The 26,198-nt window shown below is 35.3% G+C and overlaps 1 protein-coding gene across 2 annotated transcripts in view; it reads right to left on the minus strand.

Moving 5' to 3' along the window:
• DCDC1 (doublecortin domain containing 1) overlaps nt 1-26,198 on the minus strand; it is a 483,981-nt gene that overhangs the window by 178,417 nt on the left and 279,366 nt on the right. For both annotated transcript variants that reach the window (XM_045484847.1, XM_045484848.1), the window contains 3 exons: nt 19,483-19,543; nt 9,556-9,684; nt 9,009-9,166 (listed from right to left, as the gene is read on the minus strand). In XM_045484847.1, coding sequence (XP_045340803.1) covers nt 9,009-9,166; nt 9,556-9,684; nt 19,483-19,543 — 348 coding nt within the window. The remainder of the gene's footprint in view (nt 1-9,008; nt 9,167-9,555; nt 9,685-19,482; nt 19,544-26,198) is intronic.

The raw sequence follows: 26,198 nt of genomic DNA on the forward strand, positions 1-26,198 counted from the left end.
AAACTGATAAAACACCATAAGCCACTGCTTCAAGTCCTAAAACCCTCAAGTATAAATATAAAGCAACAAAACAACACCAAAGGGGGGGAAAACTCACTAAGAAAAAGCATAGTAAAAACCAAATACAAAGAGAAACCTTAAGGTCAGCCAGAGAAAAATAACATTGCCTTCAAAGGAGCAATAAGGCTAATATATGACTTCTCAATTAACATAAAGAATATGGAAGCCGAAAATAATGGAATGATATTTTCAATATGCTGTGGGGAAAAAAAGTATCTGATGACCTAAAATTTCACATTCAATAAAAATATGAAAATGAGAATATGGAAGTGAAATATATATATTTTAAGACAATTAAAAACAGAGAATTCATAAGCAGAAGATCCACACCAAAGGAAATATTAAAAGATGTTCTTGAAGCAGATGGTAAGTGATTCCTGACAGTTCAGAGATACAGAAAGAAGGATCAACAGAATCGGTTAAAAATGTGGCTAAGACTTGGGGTGCCTGGGTGGCTCAGTCGGTTAAGTGACTGACTTGTGATTTCGGCTCTGGTCTTCATCTCAAGGTTCGGACTGAGATCCAGATCCAGATCCAGATCCAGATCAAGCCCCTACAGTGCCTGCTTGGGATTCTCTCTCTCTCTCTCTCTCTCTCTCTCTCTCTCTTTCTCCCCCTCTCTCTCTTTCTCTGTCCCTCTCCTACTCACACATGTGTGCTCTCTCTCTCAAAAGAAATGAATTTTTTTAAAAAAAGAAAAGAAATAGTCATAAGATTAATAAAAGGAGAAATAGACAAATCTACAATTATAGTGTGAAATTTTAACCATATTTCTCTCAGTAAATGATTAAAGAGGCAGACAAAAGATCAGTGAGTATACATCGAAAACACATTTATCAAACTCGATTTAACTGACATATATAGAACACTGCACTCCTAGACTACAGAATACATATTTTTTTCAAGTACACATGGATCATTTATAGAAACTGTTCATACATTTAGTGGACCATAAAGCAAATCTCAACAAACGGCAGAGTTGAGTTCGTACCAAAAGTGTACTTCAACTACAGTGAAATTAATCTAGAAGTCAATAACACACATATGAACTAGAAATGTTTCATACATTTGGAAACTTAAGAAATATACTTCTGAATAATCCATGGATCAAAGATTATAACAAAATGGAAATAATAATGAACAAATGGCATTAAAATTAGTGGAATGAAGCTAAAGCCAAGCCTAGAGGCAAACTTATATCCTTAGACGTATATATCAGACAAAAGAAAGGCTGATAAAAGACAATGAAAATGGGCCTTGGAGAAGGTAGGATTTTAGGTAGGAAAAAGGAGATAAGGGCATTTTGGTCAAGCAAACCAGCATAATCTAAGTACAGTTAGCCTGGGCCTGGATAAGTACAGGGAGGTTCTGTGACAAGAATACAGTGTGGTGGGTCTGACAGTTGATGTTTCACTTAACTTAGTACAGAATGGGTGCACTAAAAAATTGTAAGTTAATAAGTGAAATGTTCAGAGTCATACTTCAAAAGCGTATCACCAGGGAGTTTGTTCAGGATGAACTACCTTCTCCCTACAACATATTCATCACTCTCTCTCCTGTAGTGATTTAATATCTCTCTTCCCTGTTAGAGTCTGTGCAGGCAGCTCTCTGAGGCAAGAAAGTATATCTGTCTTTTTAGTGCTAAATCTCCAATGCCTAGGACGGTGCTTGGAATACAGACAATGCCTAATAAATACTTGCATATTAATTAAAGATAAAAGAAATGAGAGATATAGAAATCAGAAAAACATTGTTATAGGTTCAGTTTGGAATTGACACATGAATAGGTCACAGGGCTGTAGTTATCCAACAGTGAGGACTGTTCATATATATGAATGATCAGATTATATATATGAATCAGTTCATATATATGAATGTTCTGATTAGTTCCTTCTCTATTTTCTTATTTCCATTAATCACATTACTTCATTAATTTATTCATTCATTCAACAATGTTGTATTGAGGGTCTACTATGTACAGGTATGTTCTGGCCCTGGAGGTACAGATATAAATAAAACAAAGTTACTGCTAAAATGGAGTTTACATTCTAATGGGGCAAGTCAGACAGTAAATAAATAAGTATATGATAGGCAAAGGGAGTACCTTGAAGAAAAATAAGGCAGGAAAAGACAGTGACAGGTTGTGAGCACACAGGGCAAACCTGAGACACTGACAGGGAGCCACGCTGGCTGGAGCAGAGGAAGGGAAGGGAGAATGGTGTTCAGAGAGATACCGTGGGTCTGGTAAAGTAGGCCCATGTAGCATTTAGTAAAGACTTGGGTTTCATTCTAAAGAAATAGTCATTGGAGGATTTGAAGCTGAGGACTCCCATGATCTGACTCATGAATATGAAAGGATCACTCTGGCCATTAAGTGGAGAATAGACTGTAGGGAAACAAGAAGGGTCAGTGGACGTAGACAAGTTAGGAAGCTAAACTACAGGTCACCTTGACTGCTTGAACTCTGCTTTCATCCAATTCCCTACACTGTCCTAACATTTCCTCCACCAGTCTCTTCCTTGTCCATCCACATTACTCAAATCTAGAACCTCATTACCTACTACTTTCACTATTATAATACCATTAGACATTCTAGTTTGGGGCCTACAAGTTTGAAGAATGTAGGAGTAGAGTTTCCCACTCCTACCTTGAATAGCTTTATAGACAATACTGAATAAAATAGAAAGATAAATAGTACATTTTAAAATATGGAAATTAAGCAGCATGATTGAAGGTTTGGGCAGCGAGTGAGAACAAAAATTAATCATAAAATGCTTATTTGAAAGCCTTTGATAATTTCTGAATCAATCTACATTTATGGACATAAACCTAATCTTTTGGAATGTTTGGTTTGACTTTTTTTCAAAGAAGCAGGTGCAATTAGATTATTTGTTTGCTTTATTTTAATTCACAGAGAACATATGGGAATTTAAAAATATACCAAAATACAAACAGGGAACAGTACCAACCAATATCAAGATATTTGACTTTTCCAATTTAAAAAGAAAAAAGAATCATAAGCATATCTCTGCATCCCTGGAACACATCATAATTTTGTGTTCTTAAATACAATACCATAGTCTTGTATATAGTATAAAGGAGCTAAAAGGCCAATGGTTAAAGCTAAGCATTTCAATAGCTACGAACAGTAATTTAACTAATAGGAGATTTTGATCCTAGGAAGTATAATTGGATTTAGCGAATACCAAAAGCAATTATTATATTAACATTTGCCTTAAATGGTAAGAGTTGTAGAAAAGAATTTGAGTGTGCCAATTTAAACCGTTTGCTTTCCTTAAAAAGATGCAGTCTGACTATTATCAAAACTGACCCATATATTCACTGTCTCCACAAAAACTGTGTTGATATATGATGTACACAATGAGAAGAATGTTCTAGTCAGAAGATCATCAACTATATGCAGAACTACAAAAATTATTTAACAGAAAAATAAACCATATGCTATTGAATACTCAAGAAAACCAGAATATGACTTTCAATTTTTAATATGTGGTTTTTCACAATTTATAATTATATAGACATGATCATCATTTGTCTGCTTAAAGAACTTCTCATTATTATTAATTTACTTTTCTTTGAAAAGCAGGAGACTATAATATAGTTCCATTAGTTAGTGCATCTCAAAACTGTTACTGAGAGAAAAACCCTTGAATGCAGAAAAAACATGTCATTTCTTTCAAGCTTCATTTCTTCTATTCTCTCATGGAGAAAAAAAGGCCTTATAAAAATTGACCAATGCAGTATAGTTTGGATTTATATTCTCTTGGAAAGGTAAATACAATTAAGTGAATACCATATACTCAGTGTTTACCGCATGCCAATTGTGGCCAGACTTAATAATGCTAGAAGAACTGATTTTGTAGCAATTGTAAAAATGTAAATAAGGCTTTAAAACTGATTCAGGAATCATATTTTATAAATGAAGCTTTGATTTTAATTTAAACAATTCTCTTTGGGTAGGATACGCATTATTCAGAATGTTCTGCTTTTTTTGTGATTGAAATAGTAGAGATATTTCAGGAAACCAGGGGATAGAAACACCTGTTTCTTATCAAATTACATCTTCTAATGATTATAACAATTTTATGCACTAGATTAGCTTTAAAATGTAAATACTACAATAATTTAAAAGTTTAAATTATTAGATGGAAATTTATTTTAAAAGTAGCAGTGGAAAACATAAAACAAAATAGAGCATATCTTTACCTATTTTAGTCTAAATATTCCTACTAATAAAACATGTATCAAAAGCATCCACATTAAAAATGCTTTTCATAACATATGTTGATTTTTGTCCTACTGCAAATATAACAACCAGTTAATGAAATTTGGAAAGTAATAAATAAAAATTTAAAACTCAATAAAAGCTGTCAATAATTTGATACATTTTCCTTCAAGTCACCTGTCCATCTGGTTAGCTATCAATTTATCTTTACCTTTATCCATATAAAATGAGAATAATACTAAACATGTTTTATAACTTGCTTTGTTGTTAGTATCAAAACTCATGAGATATTGAAATACATTCTTAAAATGAAAACAATCAAAGAACTTTTAAATTTATGTTCCTTTTGAAAGAGTGAAGTACATGCCAAGTGGAGTCATGAAGAGAAATGTCAGTGTGATCGGTGGCAGCTGCTTGCTTCCCTAGGAAGGAAGGGGCCGCTTAAGAGTACAGTAGCTAGCAAACCCCTCAGAGCTCCCCAAAGTCACTAGTGGGAAAAGAACAAAGGCCTTTCCAATGCAACTAACACAGATGTGCCCAAAGGCAAACTGTCAGAAACAGTTAAGATGACAGCTACTCACAGTTCATTATTTCCTTCTCACAGGTCACTGGGTGACAAGCTGGGTCAGTGTGCTTTGTCGGCTGTCCTAGTCCTTCCCCACCCCCTATTCAATTTGAATAAGGCAAAGGGCTCCATTGGATAAACTAATGTAAACAAACACATTCCAGACACTTAAAGATGCCAGAATATGGCATTTATTTTATTTTGGACCAAGCTTAGAATTAAATGTACACACAACTCACTTCATCCAAGCAAGAAGACCACTACATTTCTAGATCTCACTGATAGAGGAAGAGAAAACATTTCAAGTGTTGCTAAAGCAAACAAGAAAATATAATATGCTATAAACTAAGAACTTCAGATTAAAGACCTCACACAGTAAGAGATTTTCCTTTTTCTTCAATAGGAAAAATAATTTTTTCCACATTACAAAAAAAAAAGATCAATAATCAGACTACTTTCCACAAGTATTTGAAATGTAAATTAAATTAAATGATTCTGTAGATGGGAAAGCCTGGTTTGTGTGTTTGTGGTGATTGTTATAGTTTTTTTAAGGATATAATTCAAAATAAGGCACCCATCAAAATGACAATAGTTCAATAAAATTTTTATGATGTAAATGCATAAAATTTTAGTAATAACTTAAGATGACTATTCAATATGATGACATTCTGTTACAAAAATCACTGGAATAAATACTACTAAGAAACTAGGAATGAGTAATAAAACAGTGGTTAAGAGCATGGTTTATGGATCGAAATGGTTGTGGGTTCGAACCCCATCTCTCCTATCTCTAGCTATGTGACTGGGCACATTATGAAATCACTCTGAGCTTCAGTTGCTTTATCTTCATGGATTTTAAGAGTACCTCCACCATCAGATTATCATGACAATAATTAAATAAATTTATCACAGTGTTAGAAGAATAAGTACTTTCAATAGGAGTTGACACGTCATAGCTATTCAACAAATAACAGCTATTAGCTACCTATTACCAAATTTAGTATATACAAAGCTGAACTGAATCACCATTGAAAGTGGGAAATACCTTGGCTAATCATGACAGAAGTTACAGTCACATTGTTAGACATAAATTTTTAAAAAATCTCTAATTCATTCAAGTGTAAGCATCTATACATCATCAGTAAATCTAGACTGTTGGATTCAAGAAGTCAAGGGTTCAGTCTCCCTTAATATTTTCTACCTCTTATTTAGTCTTCACTGAAAGGTGCACACATTGACATATCTTTTATCATTCCCTTTCTAAACTGTATTTAAAGGTCCCTTTCCAAGATACCCAGTCAAAATGATGGGCCCCATTTGAAAGGCTAAAAGATTTGGAATAATCACCAAGACAAGAACATGAATGGGTAGGCAGAATAATACAGACACTGAGAAAAAGATTTTGGGCTCAGATAGGCCTGCCTTAAATTACTAGTTGAAAGGCCTTAGTGAAGTAACTTAATCTCTCTGTCCCTCAATTTCCCTATCAGTAAAACAGAGATTAATACCTCAGTTTTACATACATCATAGGTTCTTGGGCAATAATGTACATAAGGCACTTCAGCAAAGTCAGTGTATGTTATTAAAAATTGAATGTTTTCCTTCATTTTCACATATTAGCTGCCACAAACTATGATACCTCTCTCTTTCCCCAAATTTGGCTACTCGCAGTTCTCTCCTTCTTTGGCTACTTCTAAGGAAATACATACATTTATATATCTATATCTTTTTATTCTTTTCAAACACATGTTCTTTCTTCAGATTATTTGCTCATTAACATGTTTGTTCTAAAATTCTACTTCTTTCTCCAGTTTCCACAACACAGATAATTTCACATTATTCCTTTACTTCTTATGATTTTATTCTGTATTTTGTAAAGTTATCATTGATAAAAGCAAGAAAATGTAAAGCTCTCTTAAAGATGCAATAATACAATGTGCTGGGCAGTGTGTAAACCTAACCAGGCAACCTAAGGTTCAAAGTAATCAATATGCCAAATTCAGAGCCATGTTCTAATTTTGCCCAACAATTCCTTCCAAAATGGGAGGAAAGTAATTGCTCTAAGTACTTACTTTCTACTCAAAATAACTTTGTTAAGGAACAGAAAGAGAAGGAGTGAAACTGAAATTACATCTATTATGGTAAATTGTCGGGGTGGAGAGGAAAACCGTGGCTTTAAGAAAAAAAAAAAAAAAAAAGAGGGCTAGAAGAGTTGTTGCAGCCTGAGACACAAACCCTGAGGGATACTCACTAAAATAAGGGCCCCAGGAATTTTCTTATGAAATGAAATCCCAAACATGGTTGGTCAATTCCTATTGACTAAAAATCACAAACTATAAGCCCTATTAAAAACTGGTTTCTACCCTCCTTGGTTTCAGCCCATTTTCACAAAGACTACTCATTGAGTGCTTGCTACATTCCTGGAAATTTAAAGACATTAATTCTAACAACTCAAATAGGTCTTGTGTTATGTTAACTAACAATAACTGCTTTGTTGTTTGTTTTTCTGTTTGTTTTGTGGGGTTTTTTTGGTTCACATTACCTAATACTACATATATATAGTATAGTATACTATACACTATACACATATCACTGGTGTTCTGACACACTGACCCACCAGGACCAGGGCCAGGAGGAGACATACACGGAAATCCCATATAGGTTTCAGAAATCTGGAAGCAGAAGGAACCTGTGCCTCCTTGAGTAGAACCCAGGATAATGACAAGCCCCCAGCATGCTCTCAAACAGCGTAGAATAGAAATGGCTGCCAAGTGAGTCTAGAAAGATAGGCCAACAGAGGTCTTATAAAACAATATTTAAGTTCCCCAGTGGCCCAGGTTTCTCTGAGTTTCTGTTTTACACGGAAAGTTCAAAGACTGCTCCCAAGGCACTTACATTCTAGTGACTGGACCAGAGTGGCCTGGCTAAATAGCTGAGGTCTTGTGGTTGTGTTGTAGGGTGTCACAGAGTTGAGATTCCTATATGTGATTAAAAAGCAAGTAGCAGGAATAAAAACTAGAACTTAAGTTTTCCTGCAGTCCAGGACATCCCCAGACTATGATACAGAAAGGTCCTAAATTTTTTCTTTTGTTTATCTGTGAACTATCTTACTCAAAACAACAAAACCAATGTGAGTTTTAAATAACAAAGAGATAATAAATTGAAAAGTCACTGTTGTTATCAGGAAAAAATGTTCCCCTCCTGTTAAAATCTGAGGCAGGAATATATAATTTAAGAATATAAGATAGCTTTTCATTGAAATAAAAGTCATATTGCACACCTTACACTTATACAATGTTATATGTCAACTGTATCTCACTCAACAAAGCTGGATTTTTTTTTTAAAAAAAGAAATGAAAAGTTGTCACTTTTTTTCTTTCTTCATGCAACTAACATTTCTATCTACAATTAAAATATTTAAACTTAGGAATTCTCTTGAACTTCAGTGAGTACAATAAGAATTATATTACTCCTTTAAGAGTACTTCAGTCAATAGTTAATTTCCAACAATTATTATACTAAAATTGCAATTTATAACATTATTTTGTTGTAACCCAACACAATTAACAATAATTCTACTACTACTACTACTAAACATAAACTTTAGTTTACCAATTAAATAAAGAGAATCAGAGAAATTGTCCAACCAAGGGTGATTTTCAGTTGGTTAGCAAAATCATTGCTTAGTTTTACTCTGTAGAAATTATGTCAACCTGTTAAATTATCACTGCTTAAGACCATCTATTGTGCACTTATCCTCAGGTCTAAATGCAATAATCTCCTCATGGACCACAAAAAGGATTGTCTATGGGTATGAAGTTCTCAAGGACCTCTTGGTATTTTCACAACTGGATATATATTCAGTATCACTTTAATTATGTTATTTCAGAGTCTTTTAGTGAGATCCCAGGACAGAAGCTCTAAGTATTCTTATAAACAATACCATACATCAAACTTTAATGAAATATGCATAAATGTCACCTCTCTTCATCAAATGTGACCTGAAAACTACTGTGCTTGAAAGCCAAAGGGCTTTTGAGGTATTTCAATAATCTTCAAGAAATCAATCTTACATGAAACTGAAGGAAAACATCGAATGTCATTGAGCAATAAAGCTCCATTCTGTCAGTGCCCTACCTCTGAGCAGAAGCCTTAGGATGTTTCTCTTCCAGTTTCTTCACCAGTGCCACCGTCAGCTGCCTTGTCTCCCCAAGAGAACCTTCTGGCATTAAATGGGTGTCTGAAGGCTCTGGCAGTTGCTTCAGACCAGGGATGCTGGCACTTTTTTCCAGAACCTAATAAATGAAATATAAGAATAATGTAGGTAATTTTCATTGAATGAAAATATGCCCCAAATTTAACCTTACACTTTCAGGGTTCCTCCAATCTGCCTCATTCAGCACAGAAATCATTTGCATGTGGCCAGAAGAAAAGGCAGCAGTCCCAACAAAAGCTAGTGGGTCATCCACTATTTAATAAAATAATGTTTATATAAACATATATGGATGTTTATATAAATATAAACATGCATATAGATACTTATATTATGTGTATGATTTTAAACAATCAATATCATTAAGATGTGAATTTGTGTTTGTCTCCTGAAAACAACTTGAACATTTTCTCTTTTCAAAATACATTTTAGAGATCTATTTCTGTCTTGCCTCTGGCTCACTACACTGACCTCTTCTGCTAAGCTGCTACCATGATGAGCTTTAGTCCGGGCACCATGGTGAATGTGATACTCTGTCTGGGTCACATCCACTTGTGCATTTAGTTCCTCCAGGTAGGTCAGAACAAACTGAGGATAAGCCTGTAGGAAAGGAAAAAAATAAAAAATAGTACTAGCCTTGTAAGTAACAGCTAATAATCTATACAACTGAAATTATGGGAGGATAAATTAGATTAAGAGTAAAAAGTTCTGACTAATAAACTGCACTTTATTATCTATTTCAGATCAAAAAATCAAGTCAAATAACTTTAATATTAAGATTTCTAATTAGTTGTTTAATCTGAGCAAGTTTAACTGGATGCTAATCTTCACTCTCAGATAGATGATAATATTAAAATATTAAAACCATTTTATATAATAATAATATCTAACATATACTGAGTTATTTCTACATGAGATGTGCAATTGCTGTATTGACTGGGAGTATTCAATTCTGCTCTAGAAGACAAGAAAACAAATGGGATGGATGAAATTCATTAGCTGCATTAAGCATAGATAAGTAAGTTAGTAACCTGAGAAGTATCAGACAGAAAGTCATTAGAGCATAAGTCTATGAACATAGATAGAAAGGGGTAGCAAAATAGGCATTTAATAGTCATGATTTGCTAAATAACAAATGAAGCGACAAATACCTATGAAACACTAAATATAAATGAGGCACATGAGACACACAATAATTGAAAGATCTTTAATTGGCCACCTATTGCTGACTCTGATATTGGATTTTCAGCTAAATAACATCCACAGCTGCCCATCAGGCTAACTGGGGATCATAGCTATTGGCCAAGTGTACTTGCCAACAAGCTCTCGAATGGAGCAAGTGTGTGTCATTTCTCAGACACCTTTCGTGTGTTGGGCCTCTTCAAATTTTCACTCTGGTCCTTGTAACCACATCAGCAGCAGAGAAGGGTGATGCAACAGAGAGACAGATATGTCGACTTTGCAGAAATTCAGGTATGATGATCCTTCAACCCACTTACACCTTAAGTATGTTTACCTAGCCTACCTCTCTTCCCATACATTTTGCTTTGTATTTTAAATTGATTTAAAGGGGTGCCTGGGTGACTCAGTCAGTTAAGTATCCGACTTTTGGTTTCCGCTCAGTTCATGATCTCACAGTTTGTGAGTTCCAGCCCCACGTTGGGCTCTGTGCTGATGGTGTCGAGCCTGTTTGGAATCTTCTCTCCCTCTCTCTCTGCCTCTCCACTGCTTATGTTCTCTCTCTCAAAAATAAATAAGCATTAAAAAAATAAATTGATTTAATAAACTGTGATCTGAGCATTTTATTTGGTCTGCACACCTTTCTATTCCATGAGATCTATGATAGTTTATCTAGGATCATAGTTGGAGGCTACTATTGCATCAAAGTAATTTCCACATGACAATATATTTACATTTTAATCCTCTCAACAGCCCTTTGAAATAGGTACTATTATTTTGCTCATTTTAAAGATGAGGAAACAGATACAGCGAGGTTAAACAACTTGTTCAATGTCATCCGGCTTGTTTACTAGCTCATAAAACCTAGAAATGTTGCCTCAAGTATGATATAAACTTCTTTTTTAAAGCATAGAACTAAAATTGTAACAAAAAATATGAAGAGATGTTCAGAAGATAATAAACGGGCACTAAAGTCCTTATATTATTCTGGTAAAAGAAATATTGAACAACCTTAAACTTTTTTTCAGAAAATCTATAAGTAAATATGCATGTTAAAAATGTAAGAGGCTCCAGAATCTTAAATGCATATTACTGAGTGAAAGAAGCCAACCAGAAAAGGCTACATATTGTATGATTCCAACAACATGACATTCTGAAAAAGGCAAAACTGTGGACACAGTGGGAAAAAAGATCAGCACTTGCCAGGGGTTAGGAGGGAGGGAAGGATGAATGGGCAGAGCACAGAGAATTTTTAGGGCAGTGAAACAGTTCTGCATGATACTATAATGGTAGATGAATGTCATTATACATTTATCCAAACCCATAGGATATACAACAGTATGAGTTGACCCTAATGTAAACTATGGATTTTGGGTCATAATGTGTCAATGTAGATTCATCAACTATAATAAATCACCACTCTATGGGGGATGTTGATAGTGGGGGAGGTTGTACATGTATGGAGAATTGGTGTATATGAGAACTCTTTGTACTTTCCATTCACTTTTGCTGTGAACTTAAAGCTGCTCTAAAAAATAAAGTCTATTAAAAAATGTAAGAGACTCCACCAAATTATAAGAGACAAAAGAAAAATAGATAAATTATACTACATCAAATTTTAACAGTTTGTGCTACAATGTCATCAAAGATGAAAAGACAACCTACAGCATGGGAGAAAATATTTGCAAATCATATATCCAATAAGGGGTGTATACACTGAATATATAAAGAACTCTTACAGCTCAGTAAAAAAAGATAAATAACCAAAATATTAGCAAACGATCTGAGTAGAGGATAATTCTCCAAAGAAGATATGCAAATGGCCAACAAACACATGTAAGTGACAAGACTCTGATTCTGACAGTTGTAAATCCCTTATATTCTGATAGTAGTTTCAGGTCTTGCATCCTCTAACAGAGGTAAAGATATTTCATCTAAGTTTACTTTTAAGGTATATTTCCCTCTTATTGGAATAAGGCATACCTGGAACATGGGAAATTTCAACCTATATCAAATGAGATGGATGAGGCAGTGCCCAAAAGGTAGAGCCATGATGTGTCTGAATATTCTGCTAGGCATAGCAGAAGCAAAGACCAACCAAAAAAAGAAAAAAAAAAATGTCATGTGCTTTGCTCCCTGGAGTTGACAGTCAAGCAAAGGTGGCAGACATACCCATGTAACACAGACGAGTTCTATTATTTATCCTCCTACTATGCATTTGGAGAGTTTTACAAATTTTTCTGGCATTTTCCCTTTGGAATGATTCTAAACTATCCCCACCCCAGGTAATGACTGTTCTAACATTTGATACTATAATTCTTTAGTATTCTTCTACTTCCAAGATCAAGTTATCTTGATCTCCAACCAGGAACCTACCAGTTCAATATTCAGACCACCAGTATAAACAACTCCCTTCTCCAAAATCTGGACTTCTCTTCTAGGGAGTCGACAGCCTGATCTTTTGATTTTCCCCTTTCTAGTGCATCTGCACATCACTCCAAATTGATGTCTAATGTCAACCCTCCAAGTCCTTCGGCCCTTTGGGCTTCATTACATTCTTATCATTCTAATCCACTTTTACCACCAGAAGATAAATTTCAATAATTTGTATAGTAATAACATATTCAGTAACATATGTTTGATCAATCATTTCCACTTTAAAAACTTTAAATAGTAATCCCAGTACATACTGATTAACAGTACTGTACTAATCTGGCTTCAAATTCCAGCTGGGCTATTTATCGGCTTTGTGACTGTAAGTTCTACTTCCTTGAGAGAGAAGTTTTCTACTGAAAACCAAGTACAAATCTGCTCAGAATTTCGCATGGACCAAAATCCCCCTCAGGATACAATGACAACTCTCTGGTTGCTAAAAAGGATCCCATCCACTTGTGAGATTTTTTTTTAACCTAACAGGGCTGGGGAATCCTCTTCATCACTCCAAGATGTTCATTCTATGTACATTAGAAAGTCTACATATTTGACCTAACTTGGGCCTCCATAGTAATATTTATCTCCTCATGAAAAATACAGCAAGCAGGGCTACAGAATCTCACCTGAAATGTTTTAAACTCTAGACACTCTTATCTCCTCTTGGTCAGTACATGATCAGGCATATTTTTAAAAAGTGCTTCCTGACTACAAATGTTTTCTATAGAAAACTTAGAAAACACAGAGAAACTGAAAGAAAATAACTATTCATCCTCCTACCACCTGTTTTATGTATAAACTTCCAGTTTTGTTTCTACATACACACACAATCTTCAATACAATACAAATAAATGTTCTCATCTGATTTTTCTCAAGATTAGCATTTTTATCTATCATCCTAAATTATTCTACATTATTTGTAATACCAATATATAGTATCCATAATAAAGACATACCATAATATATTTATGCAATCTCACTGTTGATTACTTTACCCGTTTTCAATTTTCACTATTATATACAAAGCTCTAATAAATACCCTTAAAGATGTATTGTGGTACATACTTTTGATTAATTCCTTGGGGTAAGTTGTTGTAAGGGGGATTTCTGTGTCAAAAGGAGTATTTATTTTTATGGATTTTGATAAATATTGCTAAACTGACCCTCAGAAATATCCTAGTCTCTTAGCACCCAGTGTCCCCTGCCTCTTAGTGTTCATACCCTTGTGTGGTCCCTTCCACATTATATAGCAGGATCCGTATATGTGGCCCCATAAAGGTGCCAGAAGTGTTGTTACATCACTTCTGATATTAGGTTATGAGAGACAGTGCAGCTTCCATTTTGTTCTCCTGTTCTCTCTTGCTCTCTTTGATCACTAGCTGAGGTTGTGGACAGCACTTTGGAGAAGCTCAGATACCAAGGCACTGAAGGCTCTTGTCTATAGAGTAAGTATGCCTCAAAGCAGATCTTCCAGCCTAGTCAAGTCTCGGATAACTGCAGTCCTTGTTGACACTGTGACCACAGCTTCATGAAAGACTTTGGGTTAGAACTATCCAGCTAATCCACTCCCCAGTTCCTAGACCTCAGAAACCGAGACAATAAATATTTATTGTTTTAAGTTACTAAGTTTGAAGGTAATTTGTCACACAGCAATAGATAACTAATGCAAACAAAATACCAAAAAACTCCAACAAGTATAAATACAAAAAAAAAAAAAAGGAAATGTGCCTACTTGTTCTCTCACATTTCTATCAACGTTGGATATTCCTAGTTTTGACATCTACCAATATTTAATAGGGAGAAAATACTGTCTCGTTGTTTTACATTGCTTTAACTTCTAGTTAGAAGTTCTAGTTCGAGGCTGAACTTTTTTATTTGGTTTGGCACTTCTAATCTTTCTTTTGTCATGTATTTCCTTTTCCTGTCCTTTACCTACATTTCTATGTATCCTCTTCTACTGTTTTATCAGGCTTATTATATATTAAGGGTACTATCCTATCTCTGACATTTATATTGCAAAACTTTTTCCTATTGTCGTATTTCCCTATTTGTTCTTCCTTTATGCTATTTTAGGTTAGGAGTTTTTCGATTCTTATATACTCAAAGCCATCAGTCTTTTCCTTTATGGATTCTGTCTTTGTTTGCATGCTTGTGGAGAGGTCTACTCGCCACTAGTCTGGGTTAGATGCTTTAATCCAGGTTTTCTTTTAGATATTTATGGTTCCATGTTTAAGTTTAAATCCTTAATTTAGCTGAAACTGGTAGACTGTATAAAGGAAGTAATCCAACTTTATCTTTTCACAAATGAATAGAGGAATAGTTAACTTTAAAAACAAATCAAAAAGGAAGAACAAAACTCATCCAAATAAAAACAATATAACAAAATACAATATTATATTTAAATTTGGTCATTATTATCATTACTAGTTACAAATTATCAATTAGCTGGAATCAATATGCCAGAATCTATTGATAGGCCAGAATCTGAGCCAAATACTCAAAATGTTAGCATTAATATCTCCATTTTGCAGACAGACAATGTGAAGCTTGCAAAAGGCTAAATGACTTGTGTAATGCCACACAACTAATAAGTGGTGGAACCAAAATTAGTTATTAATATCCTAAAGTAATTCTGTCTTCTTTTTTAAATAAATGGAAAGAGCTCCATTTATGATCCAGCCGCAAATAATTATCAAATTATTCTCCATTTTAGCCTTAACTAGATGGATATAATTTTGGATGTGACTAAATTTAGATCTAATCAAAATTTCTAAGCCTCTAAAAGAATAAAATTCCTCATTAATAGTTTTGCTCTGTGAATTGTAATAAAAATTCAGCAATTGTGTTTGGGAATGGAACATTAAAATTTTTAGCATCAAATCCTCTTAAAAATAATTGTGTTTGAAACACAAAAGCATGAATTATTTGCTAGCTACCAATGTACAGTTGAGAATAATTAGAAAATTATAAATTATAAGAAAGGGAAAGGTAAAAACGAGAGCAGAGTAAAACTGGATGTTTATGTACCTGAATTTGGGAAGAGAAAAGAAAAACATACACATAAGCCTTGGTCCTGTTCTTCTGTGTCTGTTGGTGGAAGGTCAATACTTATATAGGATAGAGTTATGTTCTTGGATACTAGGAGTCAGCTCTGTCTAGGTATATCTCAGAATAAAGTCCTCATGTGAGGGTACAGGCCAAAGAACTAAAGGGATATTTTAGTACAGTCTCAATATTCTACTTTTTATTTTTACAAAGATGAATTAGTTTTGGTCTTCCTGTGACTCCCTCTGCACTAACATAGAGCTTCACTCTGACTCAGGAATGTAGTGGAGTCAGAAACAGGACAAGGGGATAGCTAGGGTGAAACTCTGCATGAAGTTAGACAAAGGTTATTTTTAAAATGGTTTGACAGTTGATGCCTATGTCAAATTCCCTGCTTAGGAACAGAGCTAAAAGTGTATAGGCCTGGTTGAGTAGTGAGTAGGCTGGAGTTTTAACCAGTGTGCCAACAAATAACTACTCAAGGAAATGCTATTATCTTAATTTTCAAATTTAAATTGTATCAAACTCTTTAAATTTCTGAAATGTTGCGGGTCAGGAAATAATGGCTCAAATACATCATTCTAGAACACTAGAGAAATAAAGCTATTATTTTTACCAGTCCGGGTCCAATAAAGAGATATAAACTACATTGTAATTTGAATAGGAACAAGTTTAATATAAACAATTAGTAGCAGGCTATTAGAGAGTCAGGAAATTGGCTAATAAGAGTTTAAGAGAACACTAAAGAATATATGAATAGCAGATAAAGGGAGCAGCCAGTACTGCAAGGCCTGAGATAGAATGTCCAAGGAAGAGGTCTGGCCACAGCTGACATCCAAACCACATAGAAAAGAGCACAACAATGGCTCACTAGATGGTGAATAAGTCCCTGAGTAAGTTCATCCACAGATTTCAGCAGCCTTTGGAGCTCCAAGGGAAGCTGTCCCCAGGGAGGTGCCTAGCTGATGTCACTCCACTATAGAGCCACCCATGAAGAACATGCTCAAGGAAACCATTCATAAGAAGGTATCCCACTGGCAGTCCTCTGCTGTGAAGCTGCCTGAGGCAGGTGCCTGGCAATAAATGGTAGATATGGAACAGAGAGGGAATACATTGATAACTGACATGCCCTGTGTTATAAGTTGAATTGTGTCCCCTCAAAAGTATACTGAAGCCTAATCCTTGATAACCGTGAATGTGACCTTATTTGGAAATAAGGTCTCTGCAGATGCAATCAAATTAATATTAGGGCTTTTGGGTGGGCCCTAAGCCAAAATGACTAGTGTCCTTAGAAGAGAAAAATTTGGACAGAGACACACACAAGGAGGAAAATGGCATGTGAAGATTCAGATACAGAGGGAGATGGCCGTGTGGAGATGGAGGCAGAGATTGGAGTTATGCTACCACGGTCAAGGAACGTCCAGGACTGCCAGTCAGTGGAAGGGGCCAGGAAGAATCCTCCCCAAGGGGATTCAAGTGGAGCACAGTGCTGCTGGCACCTTGATTTCCGACTTCTAGCCTCAAGAATTGGAGAGAATACAGTTGCTTAAGCCACCCAGTTTATGGTACTTTGTTACAGGAGCCCTAAAAAATTAATACCCGATGTATGTCCAGTTGCATTCATCTAAGTAATTTAGCATTTCTGAAATCAAAATGGTGGGATCCTAAGGCAAACACTAACAAATACCATGTGATTAATCTAATTTTTGCCTTCCTTAAATATTGATGATTAACTAACATTTCATTTAGGCTTGGAATCATAGACAAGGAAGAAAATCTTGACAACTGAAGGCCACTATCTTCATTTTATTAAAGCGAATTTTTATGTAAATATACCTACAGAAGAGTATGTAAATCATAAGTATACAATTCAATCCATTTTCACATTATGAATACCTGTTTAACTTACTACCTAGGTCAAGAAAGGGAACATCACAACACACCTGAAGATTTGTTGTTTTGCTTGGCATTAAAGTTTAAATAACTGCAATTACCCAGCGAGCATTCTCTTATATCTGGCTTCTTTGTAAATCACTGTATTTGTGATATTCATATACGTTGTTACGGGTAATTACAGTTTGTTTATAGGCATTGCTATCCTCCAGAGTCAGAAAACTAAGGCTCATGATCCAAATCTAACTGACCACCTGTTTCCGTAAATAAAATTTAATTGAAACAGAAACACACCCATTTATTTACATCTTGTCTATGGCTGCTTTCATGCTACAAAGGCAGGGTTGAGAAGTTGGAACAGGGATCATATGGCTCACAAAGCCCCATATATTTAGTATCTGGCCCTTTACAGAAGTTGTCCAACTCTGCTCTATATTATTCCATAGAATATAGAATATATATATATATATATATATATATATGTATGTATATATATATATATATATCACAATTTATCCACTTATTCAATTGCTAATGAGCATTTCCATAATCTCTAAGCTGAGACTACTACAATTAGCACTGCTATTAACATTTTAGTAAATATCTTTTCCTTAAGATATGTAGTTATTTCTCTTTAGCATTAAACTGGTAGGGAATTACTACGTTGTACAGACATGTTCAACTTTAGTAGCTGTTGCCAGTTTTCCAAAATGCCAATCTCCTCACTTTAATAAGAAAACTGATGTGGATATTGAAAAGATACCTGCACTCTCACGTCTACTGCGGCATTAGTCACAATCGCCAAGATATGGAAGCAACCTAAGTGCCAACTGATGAATGGATAAAGATGTGATATATACAATGGAATATTTATCAGCTGCAAGAGAGAAGGAAATCCTGCCATTTGCTGATATGGATGGACCTTGAGGCCATTATGCTAAGTGAGATTAGTCAAAGACAAACACTGCATGATATCACTTATATGTGGAATCTAAAAAAGCTGAACTCAGAAGCAGAGAAAGGAATGGTGGTGAGAGGGAGAGAGAATTGAGATGATATTTACCAGTGCAAATTTGCAACTATTAAATCAATAATTTCTGGAGACCTAATGCATAGCATAGTGATTATAGTCAACAATAATGTATTACATACTTGAAAGTTTTTAAAAGAGTTAATTTCCACAAAAAGCATGATAATTATGTGATGTAATAGAGGTGTTAGCAAATGCTATGAAAATCATTTTGCAATATATAAAGTAATAAATCAACATGTATAAACTTATGCAATGTTATATGTCAATTATACCTCAATAAAAAAATAAATTAAACTAAATCTAAAAATAATAGAGGGACACCTAGGTGGCTCAGTCGGTTGAGCATCCGACCTCAGCTCAGCTCATGATCTCGCGGTCTGTGAGTTCGAGCCCCACATTGGGCTCTGTGCTGGCAGCTCAGAACCTGGAGCCTGCTTCGAATTCTGTGTCTCCCTCTCTCTCTGCTCCTGCCCTGCTCTCTCTCTCTTTCTCTCTCAAAAATAAACATTAAAAAAAAAGTTTTAAAAATAATAGGAAGAAAAAAAAACGGTGCCCTGAAATGCCGGGTTGTATCATAGTAATGGATATCACAGTGATGGATTGGAAAGATTTATTTTTGGTTTTGGAAAACTTGTAATTTAAAGTCAAACAAAACCTTACAGGAAAGTATTGAGTTAAGTTATATTCTAAACTTCTGGGCACAGGGAAATCGTTGTGCATAAAAAGCATTTCTTGCTCTTAACAATAGGCACTGCATTTATAAGAACCTGAGAACAAAAAATTTTAAGAATAAAAGCTGTGACTTACAAAGTCCTTACCTTAGAATAAATGCAGCTGTCAGTTCCAAACACCCACTTCTGAGAATTATCTCCTTTATGTCTGTAATAAAAATGTAATTTAGACACTGACAACTTTTCTCCACACTGAAACATTCTGTAGGTTTCAAATGAAAGGATCGTTTTCCATATCCAGGCAGGAAGAGGACTGCCCATTCTCCCATTCATTCTACTATCATCACTGCTACCTCACCAACTGAAAACTTCCTTCCCTAAGACAGCCAATTTCTTTGGTACCCAAAGGAGTGGTGGTGGTGGCAGTGCTGTGTGAATTACCCAGGGCAACAGCGATTAAGAGTTTTAGAGAATAAATAGAATCAATAAAAATATTCTAGAAATTTGTTTCCAAAAGAGATCCTCTCTCTATAAGACAGAAAAAAAGTAAGTATAAGTAAGTATAAGGATTAAGAAGAGGGGATGGAAAAGGATACCATGGACACCTGTTTTGGAAATGACCAGAGAATTTTATTAAGGAATATCATATTTTTTAAACTAAGTCTGAGTAAAAAAAGAAAAACTAAAATATGATGAAGCTAATCGGGCCTAAATTAACTAATCATGTATTCATTAATATTTAGAAACCTTAAAAAGGTAGGACAAATGAATTAAATTAAGTGTAATGGGATGTTAAACAAGACTTTTCCTACTGCCTCTGAGTTTTGACAGAAACATCAATGGTTAGGAATAAGAGGTGTCAGGTAATGCTGTATTCTAAAGCAAGGCGCTTTACGATCTGAGCAGAACATGCCAAGGCAGCAGTCCAAAACTGGCTCAGTATGCATTAATCTTTTGCTCACATCCAATTTATGTTAGAAAATGTGAAGAATTCCTGGGCATTTTGAGATAGATACTTGATAATAATGTAGGTTTCCAAGCCCCTATCCTTAATTTTGATTCTGAAGGTCTGGACCCCCACCCCACAAAAGCTACATTAACAGGTATTGCAAGTGATTCCAATCATAAGAACTCTAGGGAACTTGGATGTGTGTGGTCTACAGACCAGACTTTTAAAAACACTGAACTAGAAGAGTTGAGAGCAGTGGGGGAAGGAAAGACAACATCCTTATTATGAAAGAAGAACTGATTTGATGATAGAGTAAATGGGGTTGGGGTTAGAAAGAGGAGGCAAAGATAAGTCTCAGGAGTCAAATTTAGGTAAACTAGAAGAGAACATGACACTATTAAAATAAAGTGAAATTAGAATGGAGAAGAGAGGAACAGGAATGTGAGAAAATACGAAGAATTTTAAAACTTGGGTAAGATTATCTTATGAAACACCTTTCAAGGTCTAACTGATCCCTAAGCCAAGAATCGATTCTCAGGCTTTCAGCAAATGTAATTGCTGCTCAATTTCAGCTTTGGGTAGGGATGAGGAAGGTATTAGGGGTGTTAGTCTTTCTGGAGATCTTTTTATTTTGTAATTGATAAAGGAAAAGAGAAGCTTAAAAAAAAATTGGGGAGGAGCTCCTGGGTGGCTCAGTCAGTTGAGCGTCTGACTCTTGATTTTGACTCTGGTCATGATGCCAGGTTGTGGGATCAAGCCCTGCATCACTCTCCCTGCTAAGTGCGGAGTCTGCTTAAGATTCTCCCTCTTCCTCTCTCCCCTGCTCACACTCTCTAAAATTAAAAAAAAAAATATTGACTTAGGGTCCTGGACTAAAATTTATGATTATAATAATAATATTCATTAACCAAGACAATAACACAAAGATTGAGAATTTTAAGGGAACAGTGATGAATAAAGTGAGATACAGAGAAATGAGGTGAGCTGATCAAAAATCACAGAGCTAGGTAGTATCAAATAGGTACTAGAACCCAGAGCATGCGACTTTCAGCTGGACATCTTCTCAATTATATTGGAAAACTACGACACAAATTACTTTGTGTTACTTGAAGATTAAAAATGGAACAGGGGCGCCTGGGTGACTCAGTCGATTGAGCGTCCGACTTTGGCTCAGGTCATGATCTCGCAGTCTGTGAGTTTGAGCCCCATGTCGGGCTCTGTGTTAACAGCTCAGAGTTTGGAGCCTGCTTCGGATTCTGTGTCTCCCTCTCTCTCTGACCCTCCCCTGCTCATGCTCTGTCTCTCTCTCTCTCTCTGTCAAAAATAAATAAACATTAAATTTTTTTTTAATGGAATAAATAGTTTAGGCTCATTAATTAGAATTTGATGCATAATCTTAGTGACCTAAAACATTTTGATATGAGGGGTGCCTGGGTGGCCCCGTCAGTTAAGTATGTGACTCTCAATTTTGGCTCAAGTCATGATCTCATGGTTTGTGAATTTGAGCCCCATGTCAGTCTCTGGGCTGACAGTGTGGAACCTGCCTGGGATTCTCTCTCTCCCTCTCTTTCTGCCCCTGCCTCTCTTTCAAAAATAAATAAATAGACTTAAAAAAAAAAAAAAAAACTTTGGTATGAACACAGTTTTTTACACAACTGTGATTATGTATTCAGTAAATAGTTTCATACTATATAAATTCTCCTGAGGTGCTGAAAAACCTCATGTTTCAACCACTAAAAGAAGCAATAATAAAAACAACATTATTGCTGGTCTTTAAGGCTGTCAATCCCGATCTTACAACTACAGTCCTTTTAAAAATAATAATAAGTGGGGCTCCTGGGTGTCTCAGTCAGTTAAGTGACAAACTCTTCATTTCTGTTTAGGTCACGATCTCACAGTTAGTGAACTTGAGCCCCTAGTTGGGGCTTGCTTGGGATTCTCTCTCTCGCCCGCTCTCTCTGCCCCTCCCGTGCTCACGCTCTCTCTCTCTCGAAATAAATAAATAAACTTTAAAATAATAATAATAATAATAATAATAATAATAATAATAAGTGACTGCTGTAATGCTTTGATGGAAATGTGCTGGGTTTTGATAAAATTTAGATCATTTTAACGCAGAATAGCTGTAACTCAGAGCAACTTTATTGCTTACAGGCAATTCCTCCTGTTGCATAAATTATTGTGAGCATATTTCTTCAAGATAAATAAAATGGAAAATGATAATTTTTCAAAGTGCAAGACTCTAAAATTGGTAATTAATATGCTGATGCTAACTGTCAAAAGCTGTAAAATTCAAAATGTTGTCTTTTAATTGAATTACAGTGTTGACTTGAGGATGAATGTGCTTATACAAACATAAACTACATAGGTTTCAGTTTTGATTTTCTGAATTTGTAGCATCTTTTTCTCAAATAATAATACAACAGGAGAGATGTTCACCAGTGTGAGGGTAGATACCACATGTGTCCTTAGAGCTGATCACAGTCGTGATAGGAGAATAAAGATATCTTTGAATAAATAGATATGTCAATAAAATGTTAAAATGTCATAACCCTAAAAATTAATAATGAGGCCATTATGAAAAATGGTTTGAAATTAATATATGGCAGTTTAGGGATCTTCTCAGTGGGTAGCTAAAGAACATAAACTATAACTTGGATAAGAAAATAAATACAAATTTCCTAGCATTTCTCAAATTTTATCACAGCTCAAATGCTGCTCAAGAATTGCCTAGGAAATTTTGCAAACATGTAGTTTTATATCATATATAAGCCTTGTGAGCTTACTAGTAGTTTTTCTATCAGGAGTCTCTTTCTACATATATCTATAAATGTCACCTTTAAATTTTATTACCAAAGTTATAAAAAACAAACCTCTCATGTGATGTCTATAGTAGGCAGGATGAGAAGATATCATTCTAATATATAATAACTTCTTTAAAAAATAAAATTCCTACAGGGGCACTTGGGTGGCTCAGTCAGTTAAGCATCTGACTCTTGTTTTGGCTCAGGTCATGATCTCACAGCTAGTGATATCGAGCCCCACGTCAGGCTCTATGCTGACAGGGTGGAGTCTGGTTGGAGTTTTCTCTCTCCCTCTCTCTCTGCCCCTTCCCAGCTCTCTCTCTCTCTCTCTCTCTCTCAAAATAAATAAACATATGCAAAATAAAATTCCTACAAAAAAAAGTTCATCTGTTCATTTTTCAAGGCATTTTATATGTAAAGAAATCAAATTTAGATCCAATATGCAATGATGCTCATATGGGATTGAATTAGAAAATGCCATAGAATTTCCTCTTCTTGGTGAACAAGCAACAGCTAAAAAGATTTTTTATTTATTTTTTAAAATTTTTTAACATTTATTTATTTATTTTTAAGAAAGAAAGAGAGAGCACAAGCAGGGGAGAGGCAGAGAGAGAGGGAGACACAGAATCTGAAGCAGGCTCCAGGTCTGAGCTGTCAGTACAGAGCATGACCGTGGGGCTGGAACTTATGAACTGTGAGAGCATGACCTGCGCTGAAGTCAGATGCTTAACTGACTGAGCCACCCAGGTGCCCCTAAAAAGATTTTTTTACAGAGAAACAAAAACAAAAGTTAAAACTAGTAATAACAATACCAATAATGACAAAAAGAGAGGATAATGAAGAAGCAGTATTTCATCCAAGAATCAAAGTCATAAATATCATGATGTGTGCTGGACTAAGGTTGAGAGACTTACAATCCAGTCTTGGATCTGACATTAACTAGATTAGATACATGACCTTTCTAGATCATTTAGTTTCTAGTAGACTTGGAATTTCATTTCATTTCATTTCATTTTAATTTTAGAGAGAGAGCATGAGCTGGGCAGAGGGACAGAGGGAGAGAGAGAGGATTCCAAGCAGGCTTCATGTTCAGTGCAGTCTGATGCGGGGCTCAATCCCACAACCCTGGGATCCTGACCTGAGCCAAAATCAAGAGTCAGATACTCAACCAAGTGAGCCACCCAGGCTCCCCTGGGCTTGGAATTTCTTATAAGATAATGATATTATTATTATTATTATTATTATTATCACAACCACCACCATCACGACTATTACTACTTCTACTAGTAAAGAAGGTTTTGGAATAGATACTCTTTAGAGTCCTTCCTCGTCTGAAAGCATATGACTTCCAAGACAAGTTACATACTCTCTCTTCTTTCACAAGTGAGGAAATAACTATCTGCCCTGGGAAGCTTACTCATTGTAACTCATTGAGTATGCACATGCATTATACTATTCCTATTGAGAATCTATAAAACGTGTGTACACACACATACACACACACACACTTTTTTCTTTGAAATATGCCATTTATCAGAGGGTAGAGGCAAGAAGGCAGCCCATAACTGACAGTTCAGTTAGGGGAAATTTCCTAGGCTAAAATTCATTATTTCCCAGTTGACTGTAAGAAGGACCATCATCATGCTTCACAATGACAAATCTATTTTCCCAGACAGCTTCCAACAGCTCTGGTGTCTTCCAATCTTACCAGGACCAAAAGTAGGATCCACAGAGAACAGACAAAGGGATTTTCCCTCCATGATTCTTAACACAGTAGGAGTAGAGATAAGAAATTTCATCCATCAATCCAATTGTGAAGTTACACATAGACAATTTTCTATTTGATGTTGACATCTCTAATAGTGTTATCTGTATGTTTGAATATTACTTACATGTCTGATGCATGGCAAATGGTCCTTTCTATATTGTGCAGTTTGTCATTCTGCTTTATTCTAACTCTTAGCCTCCTAAAACTTCAAGACTTGACCAAAGAGATGATTTTCAGCCTCTCTGATTACCTGGTAACCTGCTGTCTGTTTACTTGTCTTTTCATCTCTGCACCTAGCACTACACAGCTACACTTGAGGGTTGTAGTTAATGGTGTCTTTAGAGTAGTGTTTAACCTAGTCTAGATTAATGTTGGCTAGTTATCATTTCATTTCCAGCAAGGCCTAAGGGGGGGGGGAGTAGATCCAAAACACCATAACTGAAAGACTAACATTGAAATAAGGAAGGTAGTAAAGATTATCAGACAGGTAATAGAAATGAATAAACCAGGCTAGAGCTAGTGTGAGGGCTATTACTGGGAACAGTGGAGAATATAGAAAATCAGAGGGTATATGTTCCATCTGAATTTGTCCCTGCATGACCGGTGTCATGAGATGATGAAAGTCCAATACTTCCCATTCTTGTGATTGTTTTTTCAAGAAAACACAGAAATATGTAATTTTTGTGTGTAAAATCTCCCTATTTCTATAGGCTCACAAGTAATTTAAAATATTATAATAATGTGCAGCCAAACAAAATCTATGGGTCCCTTGTTTGTTATCTCCATAATCTAACCTCTGTGTCCACATGGCGGTATGGGTGTGTGTGTGTATATGTGTTGCTTTAATTAGTTTGTGAATTTAACACTAAACTCCAGATCCTCCATATTCACATTCTTTAAAGATGAAGCAAAATAAAGATTAAATGGTGGCCTTATTAAAGGACTTTGATGCAACTGGTTTGTAAGATGTCCAAAATATCTTTTAAAAAGAAGCAGCTTTGACTTTAAGATTTATGATTTTTATAATTTTCTATGATTTTCAGATCACTTGGTAATGACATCATTGATCTGCCTTCCATCCACTCATGGCCAGATGCACATCACAGAAAAAATATTAAATACAATATTGCAAGCATTTGCTATATTGAATAAGAATAAGATGAGCGACACCAAATGAGACATAACCGACCTAATGAGGCATGATATGTTTACAATATTCTCTATGAATTGTCAGGTTGCTACTTTTAGTGCTAGTTCTATGATTTTTTTTACTTGAAAGACTGTATCTTGACTCATAGTTTTTGTTAAGATCATATTATACTACTTAGGAGAAAAGGAAAAA

Source organism: Leopardus geoffroyi, chromosome D1, assembly GCF_018350155.1.
Source record: "Leopardus geoffroyi isolate Oge1 chromosome D1, O.geoffroyi_Oge1_pat1.0, whole genome shotgun sequence".
Classification (NCBI taxonomy): domain Eukaryota; kingdom Metazoa; phylum Chordata; class Mammalia; order Carnivora; family Felidae; genus Leopardus; species Leopardus geoffroyi.